The following is a 15,992-nucleotide window of genomic DNA, read 5'->3' as shown; positions in this document are numbered from 1 at the left end:
ATAATAATAATAATAATTGTTTTTAAAAAAATTTTAAAAAAAATTAAACCAATCATATTAACTACTTGGTGGATTTATTGACAAAAAAAGAGTATTCAAATCACACAACAAATTGAAGTGGAAAACTACCTCGCAATGTCCTTGTTTGGCAATCAATAGCTAGCTCTTCAATATTAGTATATATTTAATATTTGCCCTAATTTTTATTTGCTATCCCTTATGTCCCATATTTGGTTTCAACCATACCTATACAATTATTTTATTGACAATTATAATCAATCTTGACTATATTATCTTGCATTTGTAAATTTAGAATTACCTATTTAAATACGCAAATTCAACATTCAATTATCAATGCATGAACAATTCCAATATAAATCTGCCTTGATATACATTTAAAGTACTTATTTAAAAAAAAAACATTGAGCATTATCTCAATCGCGCAATGCGCGTAAAAAATTAGTATATATATATATATATATATGTGTGTGTGTGTGTGTGTGTGTGTGTGTGTTTTAAACACACCCTATTAAGGCACATAAATTTAATTTGTTTCATAAATAAGCCTTAAGAAAACAATATTTAGGTTAAAGCCTCAAAGATTGTTAAGAAAAATAAAAATCTATAACCTATTATTCTATTAATGATTTAAAGGGATTAAAAAAGAATATTCTCAAATATTAACTATGATTTTGATTCCTATTATTACTGTGTAAATTCATGAACAAACACACCCTCTATATATATATATATATATATATATATATATATATATAGTTTTAAACACACCCTATTAAGGCACAAAAATTTAATTTGTTTCATAAATAAGCCTTAAGAAAACAATATTTAGGTTAAAGCCTCAAAGATTGTTAAGAAAAATTAAAATCTCTAACCTATTATTCTATTAATGATTTAAAGGGGTTAAAAAAGAATATTCTCAAACCTCAAGGGCTTTAGTGATAAATCCCACTTGGTCTCGGACAGCGAGTCATTATATATGCATCACCGTAGTCCCGCTCTCTTATTGTAGACCCAAAATCCCCTGAGAATTTTTTGCACTTTTTTCCCATTCAAACCCCACAGCTCGTCGCCGGTGAAATCTTCTCATTCTACGGTCGCCGGTGAAAAGAAATTTCAATTTTTTGGGGGGTTTCTTTCCTCTGATAAGTTCTGTGTCTTCTTCGTGTATATGCATATACCGAGAAATTTTCAATTATTCAGTTGAACATTTGGCTTCTCCTAAATTACAAGTTTGAACTCCATGCGGATGCAAGGAGCATTTGATTCGTGAAGTTTTTTCATAGCTTTAATGTTGCACCATGAATGCCCCAATCATAGGTAAAAGAAAAGAGATTTCTTTTTGCAGATACATTTATGCTAAAGTTGTATTCTTTGCTTTCGTTTTTTGTAATTTGGGTATTTTGTGGGCTTTGAGTGGTTTTTATGCTGTTTCCTTCAATTATTTTGCATTGATGTTTTTTCTTGGTTTTGAAGATCCATTGCAGGGGGATTTTCCGGAGGTGATAGAAGAGTATTTGGAGCATGGGGTTATGAAATGCATTGCCTTTAATCGTCGGGGAACTCTTCTTGCTGGTATAGTTCATAAACATAGGTTTTCTATTTCTTTTGGATTGTGTCCTTTGATATGTGGATCATTTTAGTGTTTGGAGCAAAATGTACTTCTTCAATGTAGTTAAGTAATTTGTATCATATACGGAGTATCTTGTATTGGATAAGAAGGAGATAGAACTTGATGATTTCTTGTTTTTTAATCTCTATTGTGGGGGAGTAGAGCCATGCAGGCAGAGATTTTGGATTTTAAAGGGAAATATTGAATTAAAATGGAAAAATTTAACTGAATTATGTGCATGCTCACTGTTCCATCTCTTTTCTGTATGGTTTCTTCATTGTGGTTTTTTTGTTTGTTTGTTTTCACACTATTCTTAGTGTTAGGGCGTCTTCTTTTGTTTTAAAATTCAGTAATTATACCTTTTTTTCCTAACAAAGAAATGAATGATAAAATTGGTCAACTAGGCAGCCTGTCAGCTTTGCTTATTCAACAATTTCTTGTCACAATGTCATGCAGAAAATAATTGAATTTGTTTCTTTCTTTCTCCTTGGGCTATATTTTGTGGAAAGAGGAGAAAATATTACTAGATACACTAAGATGCTTCCATTTTAGTACTGTTCTGTTATCTGCTGTTAGCTTAATTGCTTGTTCTACTGAGATACTTCTAAGTCCTAATATTATTGATTTACAAAAGCAAAAGTCATAGTGAAATATAATATCCTTGCAAGTGTTCTGCTCTTGGTTTGTGCTATAAGTTCTTGTGCTTTTTCAGCTGGATGCTCTGATGGAAGCTGCATTATCTGGGATTTTGAGACCAGAGGAATCTCTAAAGAATTGAGAGATAAGGACTGTGTTGCTGCCATCACTAGTGTATGTTGGTCAAAGTATGGTCACCGCATACTTGTATCTGCCGCAGATAAATCTTTAACACTTTGGGATGTTGTCAATGGAGAGAAAATAACACACATGACCCTTCAACAGACCCCATTGCAAGCTCGTCTACATCCTGGTTCCTCCACTCCAACTACTTGCTTGGTGTGCCCTTTGTCATCTGCTCCAATGATTGTTGACTTGAACACTGGAAGCACTACTGTGCTTCCTGTTTCACCTCCTGATGGAGGTAATGGATTGGCACAGCCTTCACGCAATAAATTTTCAGATGGATCTGCACCTTTTACTCCTACGGCAGCATGCTTTAACAAGTATGGAGATCTGGTTTATGTTGGAAATTCCAAAGGGGAAATACTTATAATTGACCATGAAACTGTCCAAGTGCTTGGTATTGTTCCCATTCAAGGGAGTGCTGTGGTAAAGAATATTGTATTCAGCAGGAATGGACAGTATCTTTTGACAAACTCTAGCGATCGCACAATCAGGATTTATGAGAACCTACTTCCATTGAAAGATGGACTGAAAATCCTATATGATGCAACTAATGAATTAAATGAGCTAGAAGGGGTAGAGAAATTGAAAGCTGTAGGGTCGAAGTCTTTAACTTTATTTCGGGAGTTTCAGGATTCCATCACCAAAGTGCACTGGAAGGCACCATGTTTTAGTGGTGATGGCGAGTGGGTTGTTGGTGGTTCTGCTAGCAAAGGAGAGCACAAGATCTACATATGGGACATGGCTGGACATCTTGTTAAAATACTTGAAGGGCCAAAAGAAGCATTAATAGATTTAGCATGGCATCCTGTCCACCCTATTGTTGTTTCTGTTTCTCTGACTGGCTTGGCCTATATATGGGCAAAGGATTATACTGAGAATTGGAGTGCATTTGCTCCAGATTTTAAAGAACTCGAGGAGAATGAAGAGTATGTAGAAAGGGAAGATGAATTTGATCTGGTGCCTGAAACTGAAAAGGTAATAGAGGAAACTTATGGAATAAAATTCTTTTTCCTATTTTTTCTCCTGTTTCTAACTTATTGTTGCTCCAGGCAAAAGAACCTGATGTCAATGAAGATGAAGAAGTTGATATTGTCACAGTGGAGAAAGATACAACGTTCAGTGATTCTGAAATGTCGCAGGAAGAAATTCTCTTCTTGCCTGTTGATCCAATTCCGGATCATCTTGAGCAGCAAGACAAGTGTGTTGGTAGTACTTCAAAACTTGGGGACAGCAACCAGTCGGGATCCCCTCATTCAGAAGAGGCTGAACAGAATGGGCAAACCACTAATCATGAATCCAGTCCTGTTGAAGGTGATATATACTTCCAATATTGATCTTAGTAATTTAAACTGTTATGAATTGCATATTTCACTAATCAAATGTAGAGCCCAGGTTTCCTAATAAATTTTCGAAGATCTTTTAGTTTTCGAAATCAATGTTTAAAGATCTATCCCTATGTTAGCTTTTGAATTTGCCATTTAAAATTTTTTTAAGGTTCCAATTCAGCAAGCTCTTAGTTTTGTGCTTATAAAGTTCCAATTCAGAAAAATCAATGGGGAAGTGACCTAATTTAAGCATGATGAGAATTATATTAGTACTATGGCTTAGGTTAAAAATGGACTTTATGATTTTTTGTCATTCCACAAGTTTGTATTGTCTGTTATCAAATCATTTCGTTTTTGGTCCCTTGAGCATACTGGCACTTCCACTTAAAAGTGCACAAGAGTGATACTTCAAGATTTTTAAAATGGATGGCAGCAATCCTTCTGTCAGGACCTTATAACATAACCTAATTTAAGTACCATGTCTATTTTTTATTTTGGGTGGGCGAGGGTGGAGTTTCTATCCAAATTTCCAATACAGTTGTAGTACCTCAACTATTGGAAGTTGGAATTTAACAGTCCTTCCTTTAGGGTGCACCCTTAATAGAAGGACTAACAGTGTCCATTTTTTTACCTAAAAAAAGAAGAAAATTCTGTCCATTTTGAAAACTTGAGGGATCACTACTCTGCATTTTAAGTTGAGTGGACTGGTTAAAGCAGAAGTGTTATTATACTTGAGGGGCCAAAAATGGATTTAATGTGTTATTCCATTAAAACAATGATGCCTTATTTGACTATTATTTTTTCTTTCATGGACCCTCCTTTCTGAATATCATGCCTGTTCTGAAGTTATTTTCTCTATGGATGATATCTGTTGTTCATAAGTTGGCTAGCAATTCTGTTTTGAGCATCATACATATTCTAAGCTTTTTACAGATGGTATCTGTTATTAGATGCTCATGCTGGCTTCACTGATGTTTTGTTTTTATGCAGCAATAGATAATTCTGCTGCTGAAGATACAAGTGCAAAACGGTTGAGAAGGAAAAGGAAGCCTTCTGAGAAGGTATTGGAGCTGCAGGCTGAAAAGGTTAAAAAACCACCTCAGAAGAAAACATCTGGTAAACGTCGAAACTAGAAGTAATGCATAGTTGAAGACGAAATGAGTTTTGAAAAGTTTGTGGTAGAAACCATACATTTATTTCTGTTTTATCATTACTTAATCCCCACCTAGGACAATTTTACTCTGTTTTGAGATGCACAGAAGTTTTTATCCTGTAGTAGTGCCTTTTTGCCAATGACTACTGTCTGTCATTTTTATTTTTTAATGATATTCTAGAACATTGCAGTCTCAAATTATTTGGCTGCCAGCAAGTTTTGAAGATGAACATTGAGTAGACTTTTGATCGTATCTCTTCTTTTTCAGTTAATATTATTGGCAATATAATTCAGAAGTCATTGATGAACTTAAAAAGATGACAGTTTCTTGCCTTTTAAATGCAGCAAATGTTGGAAACACCGACAACGTTCACTTTGTGTAAAATAAGCCTAAAATCTTTTAGATAAAATGTTTTTAATTTATGCTCACTTGACAAAATAGTGTGTAAACAGTTTTCCTGAAACCTATTATGCATAAAACCTTTACATTATTATTATTTTTATTATTATTTTTATTATTATTTTTATTTTTATCTTACTAACTAAACACTAGAAAATCTTCTTCCTGAATAATATTTTCCTTGTCTATTTTTTTTTTTTTTTTTTAATGTGAAGTGAACATGTCATGAAAGAACAATAATTAAATTCTCATAATAAGGTGTGGCTACCAAAGAAGCAATTATTAAGTGTTCACAATAGGACATAATAATGGAAACTTAACAAAGTGAATGCACTTATATACACTATTATTATGAGATTGGTATAGCAAATTTCTCCAAACTTGAGTATATTCCACGCAAGGGAAAACAGAAGCCTTAAATAATGGAAGTCAATCTTAGAAGTAATCTCTGTACATTTTCCTTACAATTTTACATGATTTCTCACATTTTCTACAAGACACCTAAAATTTACATGTAAAGATTCTATGTTTAGTTGCTTGATACGCTTGACCTGCAATTGCACTTGTCAAAATGATACTCCTGTTAATTAATTAATAATCAATGTATTTGTTGGGAAGCTATAATGTTCAAGGATGGGTTTTGTTGGGCATCATGACAGTCTTATGAAAGTGGAGAAGAATGTTATCAGGAGTCAGAAATTTGGGTTTTTTTTGGGTGTTTTTCTTTCAATTCTGAAGATGAAGGGGCTAGAAGATTGGTCATGGGTATGGAGAGGAGATGAGGCCAAAAAAAAAGAAGAAGCTCTGTATCAGCTTTCATGAGTTCTTGTTCATCCTCTGTAAGGGTCTAGGTTTAGCAAATTTGGGTTCTGGCCTTCTCATACTTTGTACCTGAGTTGGAATAATTTGTGCATTTATTAAATTTGACTTGTAAATACAGGAGTTCCTCTGTTTAACAATTATTTCTAGGAATATGACATCAGTATTTCAGTATGCAGTTGTGGAAGTATGGCATACTGAAGTCAAAGTGTGAGCTTCTTTTTCTGGTTTTTAGAGTTGCTTCTCATTTTAGTATCTTTTATAACTTTTCTTTTTGGGGTACAAGTAGTGTCATTTATAATTACTGTACATGATTTGTACTTTGGTACAGGTTTATTCATTCCTGTACCTAACAGGATTGACTGCTAGCATTTGAGTTCACCAATCGAGTGGATATTATTAAATGGTACCCTATAACAAGTTTTCCTCTTTATTTAGTTGTTTTATAAGGGGTAAGAGAGGTCATACTTTTGCTGCATTAATGTGCGCTATTCCATTTTTGAGATATGATGGATCTACAAAAGAAACATTGAATCAGACAAAAGAAATCCATGAATGTCCTAGTGTAGAGGGAATTCATCATGAAAAAAGAGTTATGGATGGAGGCCATTTGAAATATTTGACCTTTGGGAGAATCTTCATTGTGTAATCTTGTGAAATTCAGAGGTTCTCATAATCTTTCTACAAATAATTCTTCTAATAGTCAGCAGTATTCTTCAAAACAGAGATAAGGTTGTCTTGCTTTTCTATGCCCTTCATGATGTAATTGGTCTGTGACCTTATTCACTAACATTGTTCATTTTTGTTGCACCTGATTGAAGTGGTTTAGTTGTGTAAGAAACAAAAAGTAAAGAGGAAATGTAGTATTTGGTCAAGGGTAATCTTGTCCCATAAAACACAATGATGAGCAAGGATAATTAACATCATTTCAAATACTTTTTATGTTCTGTCTACAAGGATAATTAATGTTCTATTTAACTCTTCCTTCTCATTATTTATTGAGAACTGAGTGAATGTTCTACAGGTCAGTGGATCATCTAGGCACGACTCAAGACAAGGGCTTTATATCATCAGAGAAAATATTCTGTGTACAAGCACAATGGAATGATGTGCAGTGGAAACTGGAATGTAGCTAGTGATGTCTTTACAGGAGGCTTAGACATCAAATTTAATGTGTTGTAATTTCACAGCAAATTGATTTACTGTAGCATAGTTTGTATTATTTATTTGGGAGTTGGGCAGCTAGCAGCCTTTTGCATATCTCTCATGACAACCCTTTTTCCTTATATAATTAGAAGACTTACTACGTGTATTTGAGTAGCTGAATTCATGTTATATGTTGGTAATCAGCTTAGGTAGTCTCTGTACTGCAGGGAGATATAAGCCCCAAGTGCTACACTAACAAGCACAGCCGCTCCAGCACTCATGAGGAGCTGCCTCTTTGCATACGGCCCGGTAAGCCTTTTAACTGCTTGCATGTAGATCCTTGCACTTCTTGTAATTTGTCCGCCACCTTGCTCTCCCTGCTTGGCATTATCATCATAGTTATCATCTCTTTCTTTTGATTCGGAATGCATTGGTGAGGTGAACTTTGGAGGGGAATCATGTTGAACTAATGGCTTCTGTTGGGCTGGTTTCTGGTGGCCCTCAATCATGTTTTCTGATGTTATGTCATGTTGTGAAGTTGCGGGAGGGGCGACATGTTGACTTTTTTGAGAGGGGTAGGGGTCTTTTGGGTTTCTTTCACTTCATGTGGAACAAGTTTCTTGGTAGGCATTGTTATGGTGAGGATTCCATTTTCAAACCTTGCACTGATTCTTGTTATGTCACAGTTTTCTGGAGCCAGGAAATCCTCTTGGAATCGATTCCATTTGTTACCAGCAACTAGGTGCTCCCTGTGAATCCTTACCATGTTCTTGCCCTTGGTGCTAACCCTAATGTTCTCCTTTGGGAATCCTTTAAAAAAAACACAAGACATGTTTATGAATCATAATGTAATAAATGTCATAAGCACGGTGTTATGTTTGTAGTAATGAATGTTTTCTCCTCCAAGGAAAGTAAAAAATGTAAAAGAGGAAGCTGAGTTGCAGACCAGGAAGATAAACAAGAAACTTCTCAGCTTCCTCTTTGCATTGCTGCTCAAAAGCTGGCCTGAAATCTTCATAGACAGGGTGGACCACCATTTGGGGTGGGCGGCTCTGCCACTCTTTGGCTTCATTGACATATATGACAACTTTGTGATACACGATGTTTTCTACTCTGATATAGTGTATGTATAGCTGATTTTTTTTTTTTAGTATTATATATTTTGATAATGTTTCCTGTGGATGTCATCAAAAGGGTTCCATTTATATACATGCAATTACATGTGCATTATGTAAGACATTGAGAGAAGTTGTCTTTAGATTTTCTTAAAAATGTTTTCTTATTGAGGAGACTATTCTAATTTCCTTGCTTCTTCATTCTGCTTTGTGGGGCTTATGTTATTGCTTGGGGATTTTGGAGCTGAGTATTTCTTTCAGAAGAAGGCAAAGCAATATTCTTGCCAGCAATTTTATTTTTTATTTTTAATTTTCAAATATAAAGCATGCCAGCCAGATCAGATATCATAACATTGCATGAAAGAACAAACAATAATTAAATTCTTATAATAAGGCATGGCAATCAAAGAAGCAACTATTGAGTGTTGAAGATAGGACTTATAACTAAAACTTGACAAACTGAATGCACTTATAAATGCATTTACTAAGAAATGAATTTAGCAAATCTCTCAAAACTTGAATATATTTCATGCAAGCAAAAACAGAAGCCTTAACTTGTGGGAGTTAGTCTTCGTAGTCATCTCTATACAATTTCCCTACAATTTTAAATGATATCCCACATTTCTTTCTCCTTTTGTTAGCCTTGAATATTGCATTTTCCATAAGACATATGACACACAAAATTTACATGTAATGATTCTATGTTTAGTTGCTTGATACACTTGATTTGCAATTGGATCACTTGTCAAAATGATTGTCCATAGTCTTGTCAAGTAATCAATAATCATTGTATTTATTGGAAACTGTAATGTTCAAGAACGCATTTTGGAGGGCATCATAACAGTCTTATGAGAGTGGAGAAGACTGTTATCAGTTATTGAAAATTTGGGGTTTCTTGTCGGTTTTCTTTCAGTACTGAACTACTGAAGATGAAAGAACTCTGTATGTTTCAGCTTTCATGAGTTCTTGTTCATCCTCTGTAGACATAGAGGTCTATGTTTAGCAAATTTGGGTTCTGGTCTTCTCATACTTTATACCTGACTACCTGAGTTGAAATACTTTGACTTGTCAATACAGGACTTCCTCGTTTAACAATTATTTCTAGGAATATGGCATCAGTATGCAGTTGTGGAGGTATGGCATTCTGAAGTCGAAGTGTGAACACTTGGAAGGCTATTCCTTGTATTGCTGAATGAGCTGCTGTTTCTATTTTAAAGTTGTTTCTCATTGTAGTCTCTTTTTTTGGTACAAGTAGTGTCGTTTATAATGATTGTACATGATTTATACTTCGGTACAGGTTTATTCATTGTTTTCTTTACCTAACAGGATTGACTGCTAGCTTTGGGCTTTATCAATTGAGTGGATATTATTAAGTGGTACCCTATAACAAGTTTTCCTCTTTATTTAGTTGTTTTATAAGGTGTTTGAGTGATCATGCTTTTGTTGCATTAATGTGCACTTTTTCCATTTTTGAGATACGATGGATCTACAAAAGAAACATTGAATATAGCAAAGAAAGCCATGAATGGCCTAGTGTAGAGGGAGTTCATCATGAAAGAAGTGCAAGTTATGGATGGGGGCATTAGAAATATTTGACCTTTGGGTGAATCTTCATTATGTAATCTTGTGATGTATAGAGGTTCTCGTTATTATTTTACAAATAATTCGTTTAATAGTTGGTGATATTCTTAAAAACAGAGGTAAGATTGTCTTTGTTAGAAGTGAATAAAGTAGGGATATGAAGGGCCAAGGCATATGAAAAGCCAAAGGGATGTGAAGGGCCATGGATAGTAAAGTAGGGATGTGAAGGGTCTTTTACATTGTGTTTAGCATGTATATATATCGTAGTGTGTAGTTTGGGAAGAAGTAAGAGAAATATATAGAGTGTTTTATTTATTAACGTGGTATTAGAGCCCAGTGGGCATTGATTGGCGCAAGGAGGCGACGTCGCCGGAGGAAGCGGAGCGACCAACGTAGCCGCCATGCGCCGCCGCTGACCACGCGCTGGCGCGTGAGGCCTTTTCCTGCGACCTTTTTCGATGGCGACTCCACCGGGAGTTTCGCCGTGAAGAGGAGAGTCGACCTAGGTGAAGAGTGAGAGGTTTTGGTGTTCTCCAGGTCTGTGACAGTTGTGCTGCTGTTGTTTCTGCTGTCAAACTGCTACTTGTGCAGGCTACTGCTTCTGCTACCACCACTGCATACAAAGGAGGAGGCGGTGGTTTGGCTTTTGGAGAAGAGGAGAAAGAATAATTGGGTAGTAGGGTTTATGTTATTTTGTGTTGTTTTTTATAATTTGTGGCCTTATTAAGTTTAGTTTATATGTTGTTTGGGCTATGGGTCATAGGATTAGTCTCATATTTTGGTATGAGTTGAGTCAGTGCAGCTTGTTCAATGTGAATCAGTCCGGGGTGCTGCAGTGATGGGCAGCACGGATGCCAGGAGGGATGCGGACCTGGCATATGCCACGGCAGTTATGGGAGGCCGATGGTTGAAGAAGAATTGGTTCGGGATGAACCAATTTGTGTGCACCAAAAAACAGGAAAACACTGGTGTTGGGCAGCGCTAATAATGGTTTGTGGTGCGAGAGGTAGGATCACTGTGGTGTTAGGCAGTGTTGATAACGGTGTGGGGTGTGAGTGGCAGGTGCGCTCTGGTGTTTGGCTTCGTGGAAGCTTTGTTGTTGCAACAGGTTGAGCTGTGGACTGATTTGGCATAGCGTGGTTTGAAGATTGATCAAGTGGTTCGAGACATGGGTGTTGATCTCGAAGGTTATGACTCTAGATGTGAAGTCCTATGGCTCATGTGATATATTTGTAACAAGCTGGGCATGATTGATATCTATGCTCCAGCTTGAGGGGGAGTGTTAGAAGTGAATGAAGTAGGGATATGAAGGGCCAAGACATATGAAAAGCCAAAGGGATGTGAAGGGCCATGGATAGTGAAGTAGGGATGTGAAGGGTCTTCTACATTGTGTTTAGCATGTATATATATGGCAGTGTGTGTAGTTTGGGAAGAAGTAAGAGAAATATATAGAGAGTTTTATTATTAACAGGCTTCCTTTGTCATTTTTTATTGTGAACTGAGTGAATGTTCTACAGGTCATTGGATCACATCTGGCATGACTTGATACAAGGGCTTTACATCAATGGAGAAAATAGTGTACAAACGCAATGCAATGACATGTGCAGTGGAAACCAGAAAGCAGCTGGTTATGTCTTTACAAGAGGCTTATGAGAGATTTCATGTTTTAATTGCTCATCAATCTGATTTACTTGGCATAGTTTGCATTATTTATTTGGAAGCTGGATGGCTAGCAGCCCTTTGCATATCTCAAATGACACTTTTTTCCTTAAATAATTAGTAAACCCACTGTATGTATTTGAGTAGCTAAATTCAGGATAGATGTGATCAGCTTAGGGAGTCTCTGTACTGCAGGGAGATATAAGCCGTCCCGAGTGCTACAATAGCAAGCACAGCTGCACCAGCACTCATGAGCAATTGCCTCTTTTCATACGGCTCGGTAAGGCTTTTAACTGCTTTCATGTAATTCCCTGCACTGCTTGTTGTTTGTCCTTCATCCTTCTCTTTGTGCTTAGCCTTGTCTTCGTAGTTATCTTTTTCTTCTGATTCGGAATGCATTGGTGAGTTGAACTTTGGAGGGGAATCTTGTTCAACTGGCGGCTTGTGTAGGTCTGGTTTCTCGTGTCCCTCACTCGTGTTTTGTGAAGTTATGGGAGGGGCTTGACTCTCCTCAGGAGGGCGTCGAGTCTCTTCGGGAGGGGTAGTAGGGGTCTTTTGGGTTTCTTTCACTTCACGTGGAACAAGTTTCTTGGTTGGCATTGTTATGGTGAGGATTCCACTTTGGAACCATGCCCTGATTTTTGTCATGTCACAGTCTTCTGGAGCCGGGAAATCCTCTTGGAAGCGATTACATATGTTACCAACAACTAGGTTCTCCCCGCGAATCCTCAATGTGTTCTTGCCTTCGATGCTAACCTTAATGTTCTCCTTTTGGAAATCTGAAAAGAAAAAACACGAGAAGTGTTTACAAATCACAAGATAAATGTACAATAAATATGTCAAAAAAACAGCGGATGTTTATAGTAATGAATGTTTTCTCCCCCAAGGAACGGAAATGTAGAAGAGAAAGTTGAGTAGCAGACCAGGAAGATAAACAAGAAGCTTCTCAACATCCTCTTCACATTTCCGCTCAAAAGCTGGCCTGAAATCTTCATAGACAGGGCGGGCTGCCACTTGTGGCGGAGGACTCGGCCCAGCACTGCCACTCTTTGGCTTCATTGACATATGACAACTTTGAGATACAAGATGTTTTTCTCTCTGATATAATATGTATGTATAGCTGAGTTTTGAAATTTTTGATGATGTTAGTTTGGATGTCATGTGAAGGGTTCCATTTATATACACATGCATGATGCAAGACTTTGAGAGGGAAAAGTTTTCTTTAGATTTAAAAAAAAATGTTTTCTTATTGAGGAGACTATTCCAATTTCCTTGCTTCTTCCTTGTGCTTTGTTGGGCTTATGTTGGAGCTGAGTATTTCTTTTTGAAGAAGGCAAAGCTATATTCTTGGCAGAAAATTTTCATTTTTTTTAATCTTCAAATATAAAGCATGTCCATCCAGATATCTTTGGAAGAATAATGAAGTTATTCTTAGTAGTAAAAATCCTACTTGACTTGGTGTACTGTGATTGGTTGGTTGTTGTTTAGAGTCTCACATTGAAAATATAAGAGAGAACATATGGGTTTATAAGACCATGAGTTAGACTAGCTAATTGATTGGATTCAATCTTTTAGTGTGGTTTGGCCCATGTCGACCTTAGCCCAATCTTAGAGATTGTAACATGATATCCGAGCGTGTTCAGCCCACTTTGTGTTCACCTGTTTGACAAACTAAATGCACTTATAAACACTATTATGTATAGAAGCCTTAAGTAGTTAAGTCATGGAAGTGAGTCTTAGCTTAGTAGTCATCTCTATACAATTTCCTTAACATTTTACATGATTTCCCACATTTCTTTCTCCTTTTGTTAGCCTTGAATTTTGCATGATTTTCCGTAAGACGTAAGGCGTGTGGAATTTACATGTAATGATTCTGTGTTTTGTTGCTTGAATACACCTGCTTTGCAATTGGATCACTTGTCAAAATGACAGTCCCGTTAAGTAATCAATAATCAATGTATTTTTTGGAAGCTATAGTGTTCAAGCATCATGACAGTCTTATGACAGTGTAGAAAAGTGTTATCAAGAGTTGAAAATTGGTGGTTTTCTTTTAGTGTTCTGAAGTAGGGCTAGAAGATTGATCATGGACGTGGAGAGGTGATGAGGCGAAAGTAAAAAAGAAAAGCTCTGTATGTTTCAGGTTTCATGAATTCTCGATCATCCTCTAGGTTTAACAAATTTGGGTTCTGGCCTTCTCATACTACTTTATACCTGAGTTGGAATAATTTGTTGCTTTTATTAAATTTGACTCGTCAATACAGGAGTTCCTCATTGAAAAGTTGCTTCTCTAGTAGTGTCTTGATAATGATTGTACATGATTTGTAATACTTTTTCGCAAATAATTCTTATTCTTAAAAACACTTGATGTTAGATGTTGGTAATTGGCCTAATTGGTCTCTCTGTACTGCAGGGAGATATAAGCGGCCCCGAGTGCTGCTACAGTAAGGAGCACAGCTGCGCCAGCACTCATGAGCAGCTGCCTCTTTTCGTATGGCTCGGTAAGGCTTTTAATGGCTTCCATGTAATTCCATGCGCTGCTGCTGCATGTGATTTCTCCTTCGTCTTTCTCTTTCTGCTTTGCCTTATCTTCGTAGTAGTAGTAGTTATCGTCTTTTTCTTGTGATTCCGACTGCATTGGTGATGAGGTGAAGTTTGGAGGGGGGGAATCTTGTTGAACTGATGGCGGTTTCTGTAGGTCTGCTTTCTCGTGTCCCTCGCCTGTGTTTTGTGAAGTTATGGGAGGAGGGGTTTCTTTCAATTCGTATTCGTGTGGAGCAAGTTTCTTGGTTGGCATGGTTATGGTGAGGAGTCCATTTTCGAACCTCGCCCTGATTTTTTTCATGTCGCAGCCTTCTGGAGCCGCGAAATCTTCTTGGAAGCGGTTCCATACGTTACTGCCAACTAAGTGCTCCCCGCGAATCCTCACCGTGTTCTTGCCCTCGGTGCTAACCCTTATGTTCTCCTTTGGGAAACCTGAAAAGGTAAAAACAGAAGCCTTAATTTACAATTTTACATATCATAATGTAAACCTTAGCTTGAATAAATATGTCTGCGAGTCTGTCGCATGTTTATACTAATGAATGTTTTCCTTAAAAACGAGAAAAATGTAAGAGATCTGATGAGAGAAAGACCGGGAAGATAAACAAGAAGCTTCTCAGCTTCTTCTTCATGTTGCCGCTCAAAAGTCGGCCTGAAATCTTCATAGACGGGGTGGCTCGGCCCGCCTCTGCCGCTCTTTGGATTCATTGACGACATATATATGTGACAACTTTGAGGTAAAAGATGGTTTCTTCTCTGATATAATGTATGTATGTATAGCTGTATGTGTTTTGAAAATTGTGATGATGTTTTGTTTAGTGTGGCTGTGTGGTTTCCATTTATATACATGCAATTACGTGTGCATGAATGCAACTATGAAAGACTTTGAGAAAGACAAGTTTTCTTTAGATTTTTTTTTTTTTTTTTTTTTTTTTAAATTGAAAATGTTTTCTTATTGAGGAGATTATTCCAATTTCCTTGCCTCTTCATTGTGCTTATATATGGAGTTGCTTGGGGATGTAGGGAGTTGAGTATTTCTTTTTGATGAAGGCAAATCAAGAACTTTTTTTTTTTTTAAATTTTATTTTTAAATGTAAGGCATCCCAAGTGCCAACCAGATATCATTGAAAAATGATAAAATTAGTTTTTTATAGTAAAATGATAAAGTTACTCATTTATACTCGTATAATGTAGTGTATCTTTCATACCTGCTTTCTCAACCTTTTCTTAACCTATTTGAAGAACAAAGAGTCAATTTTTCAACCTATTGAAGAACAAAGAGTCAATACCGCAACGGGAGTTTGAACCTATGACTTTCTATTTGAGAGAGCCAAAGAGGTGTCATTGAGCTACAAGCCACTTAACACGCGGTGTATTATGTAAGCTACAGAGCATTTGAGATTATGTAAATCACGATGACTTGATGGTTCAGCAGACAAGGCCAAATGTCGGTGCGCACAAGGGATCCGCCCACTTTGGGCATAATTCCCACACTGTCGTTATTGAGGTCCAAACTCCAAACTTTGGTTTCTTCTCCCAAATACTGCATACTGAACCAGTGAGCTCAACCCGTGCGTGTGTATAAATTTTAATAAATCTATTCAATCTACTCTAGGGTAAAGGTGTAAACGAATTGAATTGAGTCAAATATCTTACTATTTAATTATTTTGAGAACTATTCGTATTCGATAAATATTTGAACCTAAAATTTTATTCATATTCGATTAAGTTACATTATTCGAATATATTCGATTTGACTTGAAATGCCTAACTTAATTTTTTTTTTTTTCAAGTTCTCCAA

General features: G+C 36.5%; 2 protein-coding genes across 4 annotated transcripts; one reads left to right on the top strand and one right to left on the bottom strand.

Annotated features, from left to right (window-relative positions):
- The first annotated feature begins 1,023 nt into the window (after positions 1-1,023).
- Positions 1,024-7,464, top strand: LOC109148377 (protein RBL). Its single transcript, XM_019296183.1, has 6 exons — positions 1,024-1,338; positions 1,495-1,593; positions 2,343-3,430; positions 3,505-3,766; positions 4,771-4,896; positions 7,177-7,464. Exons 1-6 carry the CDS (start codon positions 1,320-1,322, stop codon positions 7,191-7,193), a joined length of 1,611 nt encoding a protein of 536 aa, XP_019151728.1. The 5' UTR covers positions 1,024-1,319; the 3' UTR covers positions 7,194-7,464.
- LOC109148379 (inactive protein RESTRICTED TEV MOVEMENT 2-like) lies at positions 5,476-15,145 on the bottom strand. 3 transcript variants are annotated; one of them, XM_019296190.1, is made up of 3 exons: positions 14,785-15,145; positions 14,013-14,626; positions 5,476-6,893 (listed from the first exon to the last, which is right to left on the bottom strand). In XM_019296190.1, exons 1-2 carry the CDS (start codon positions 15,038-15,040, stop codon positions 14,040-14,042), a joined length of 843 nt encoding a protein of 280 aa, XP_019151735.1. In that variant the 5' UTR covers positions 15,041-15,145; the 3' UTR covers positions 5,476-6,893; positions 14,013-14,039. The 3 variants fall into 3 exon arrangements, with proteins under 3 accessions (XP_019151735.1, XP_019151732.1, XP_019151733.1); XM_019296187.1 differs by lacking the exons at positions 5,476-6,893; positions 14,013-14,626; positions 14,785-15,145 and adding exons at positions 11,537-12,432; positions 12,577-13,058; XM_019296188.1 differs by lacking the exon at positions 5,476-6,893 and having other exon boundaries at positions 13,870-14,626; positions 14,785-15,144.
- Between the last annotated feature and the right edge of the window lie 847 nt (positions 15,146-15,992).

This window comes from Ipomoea nil, unplaced genomic scaffold, assembly GCF_001879475.1.
Source record: "Ipomoea nil cultivar Tokyo-kokei standard unplaced genomic scaffold, Asagao_1.1 scaffold2054, whole genome shotgun sequence".
NCBI lineage: Eukaryota > Viridiplantae > Streptophyta > Magnoliopsida > Solanales > Convolvulaceae > Ipomoea > Ipomoea nil.
The sequence above is the reverse complement of the archived record's forward strand: the minus strand, read 5'-3'. Positions and strand labels throughout refer to the sequence as shown.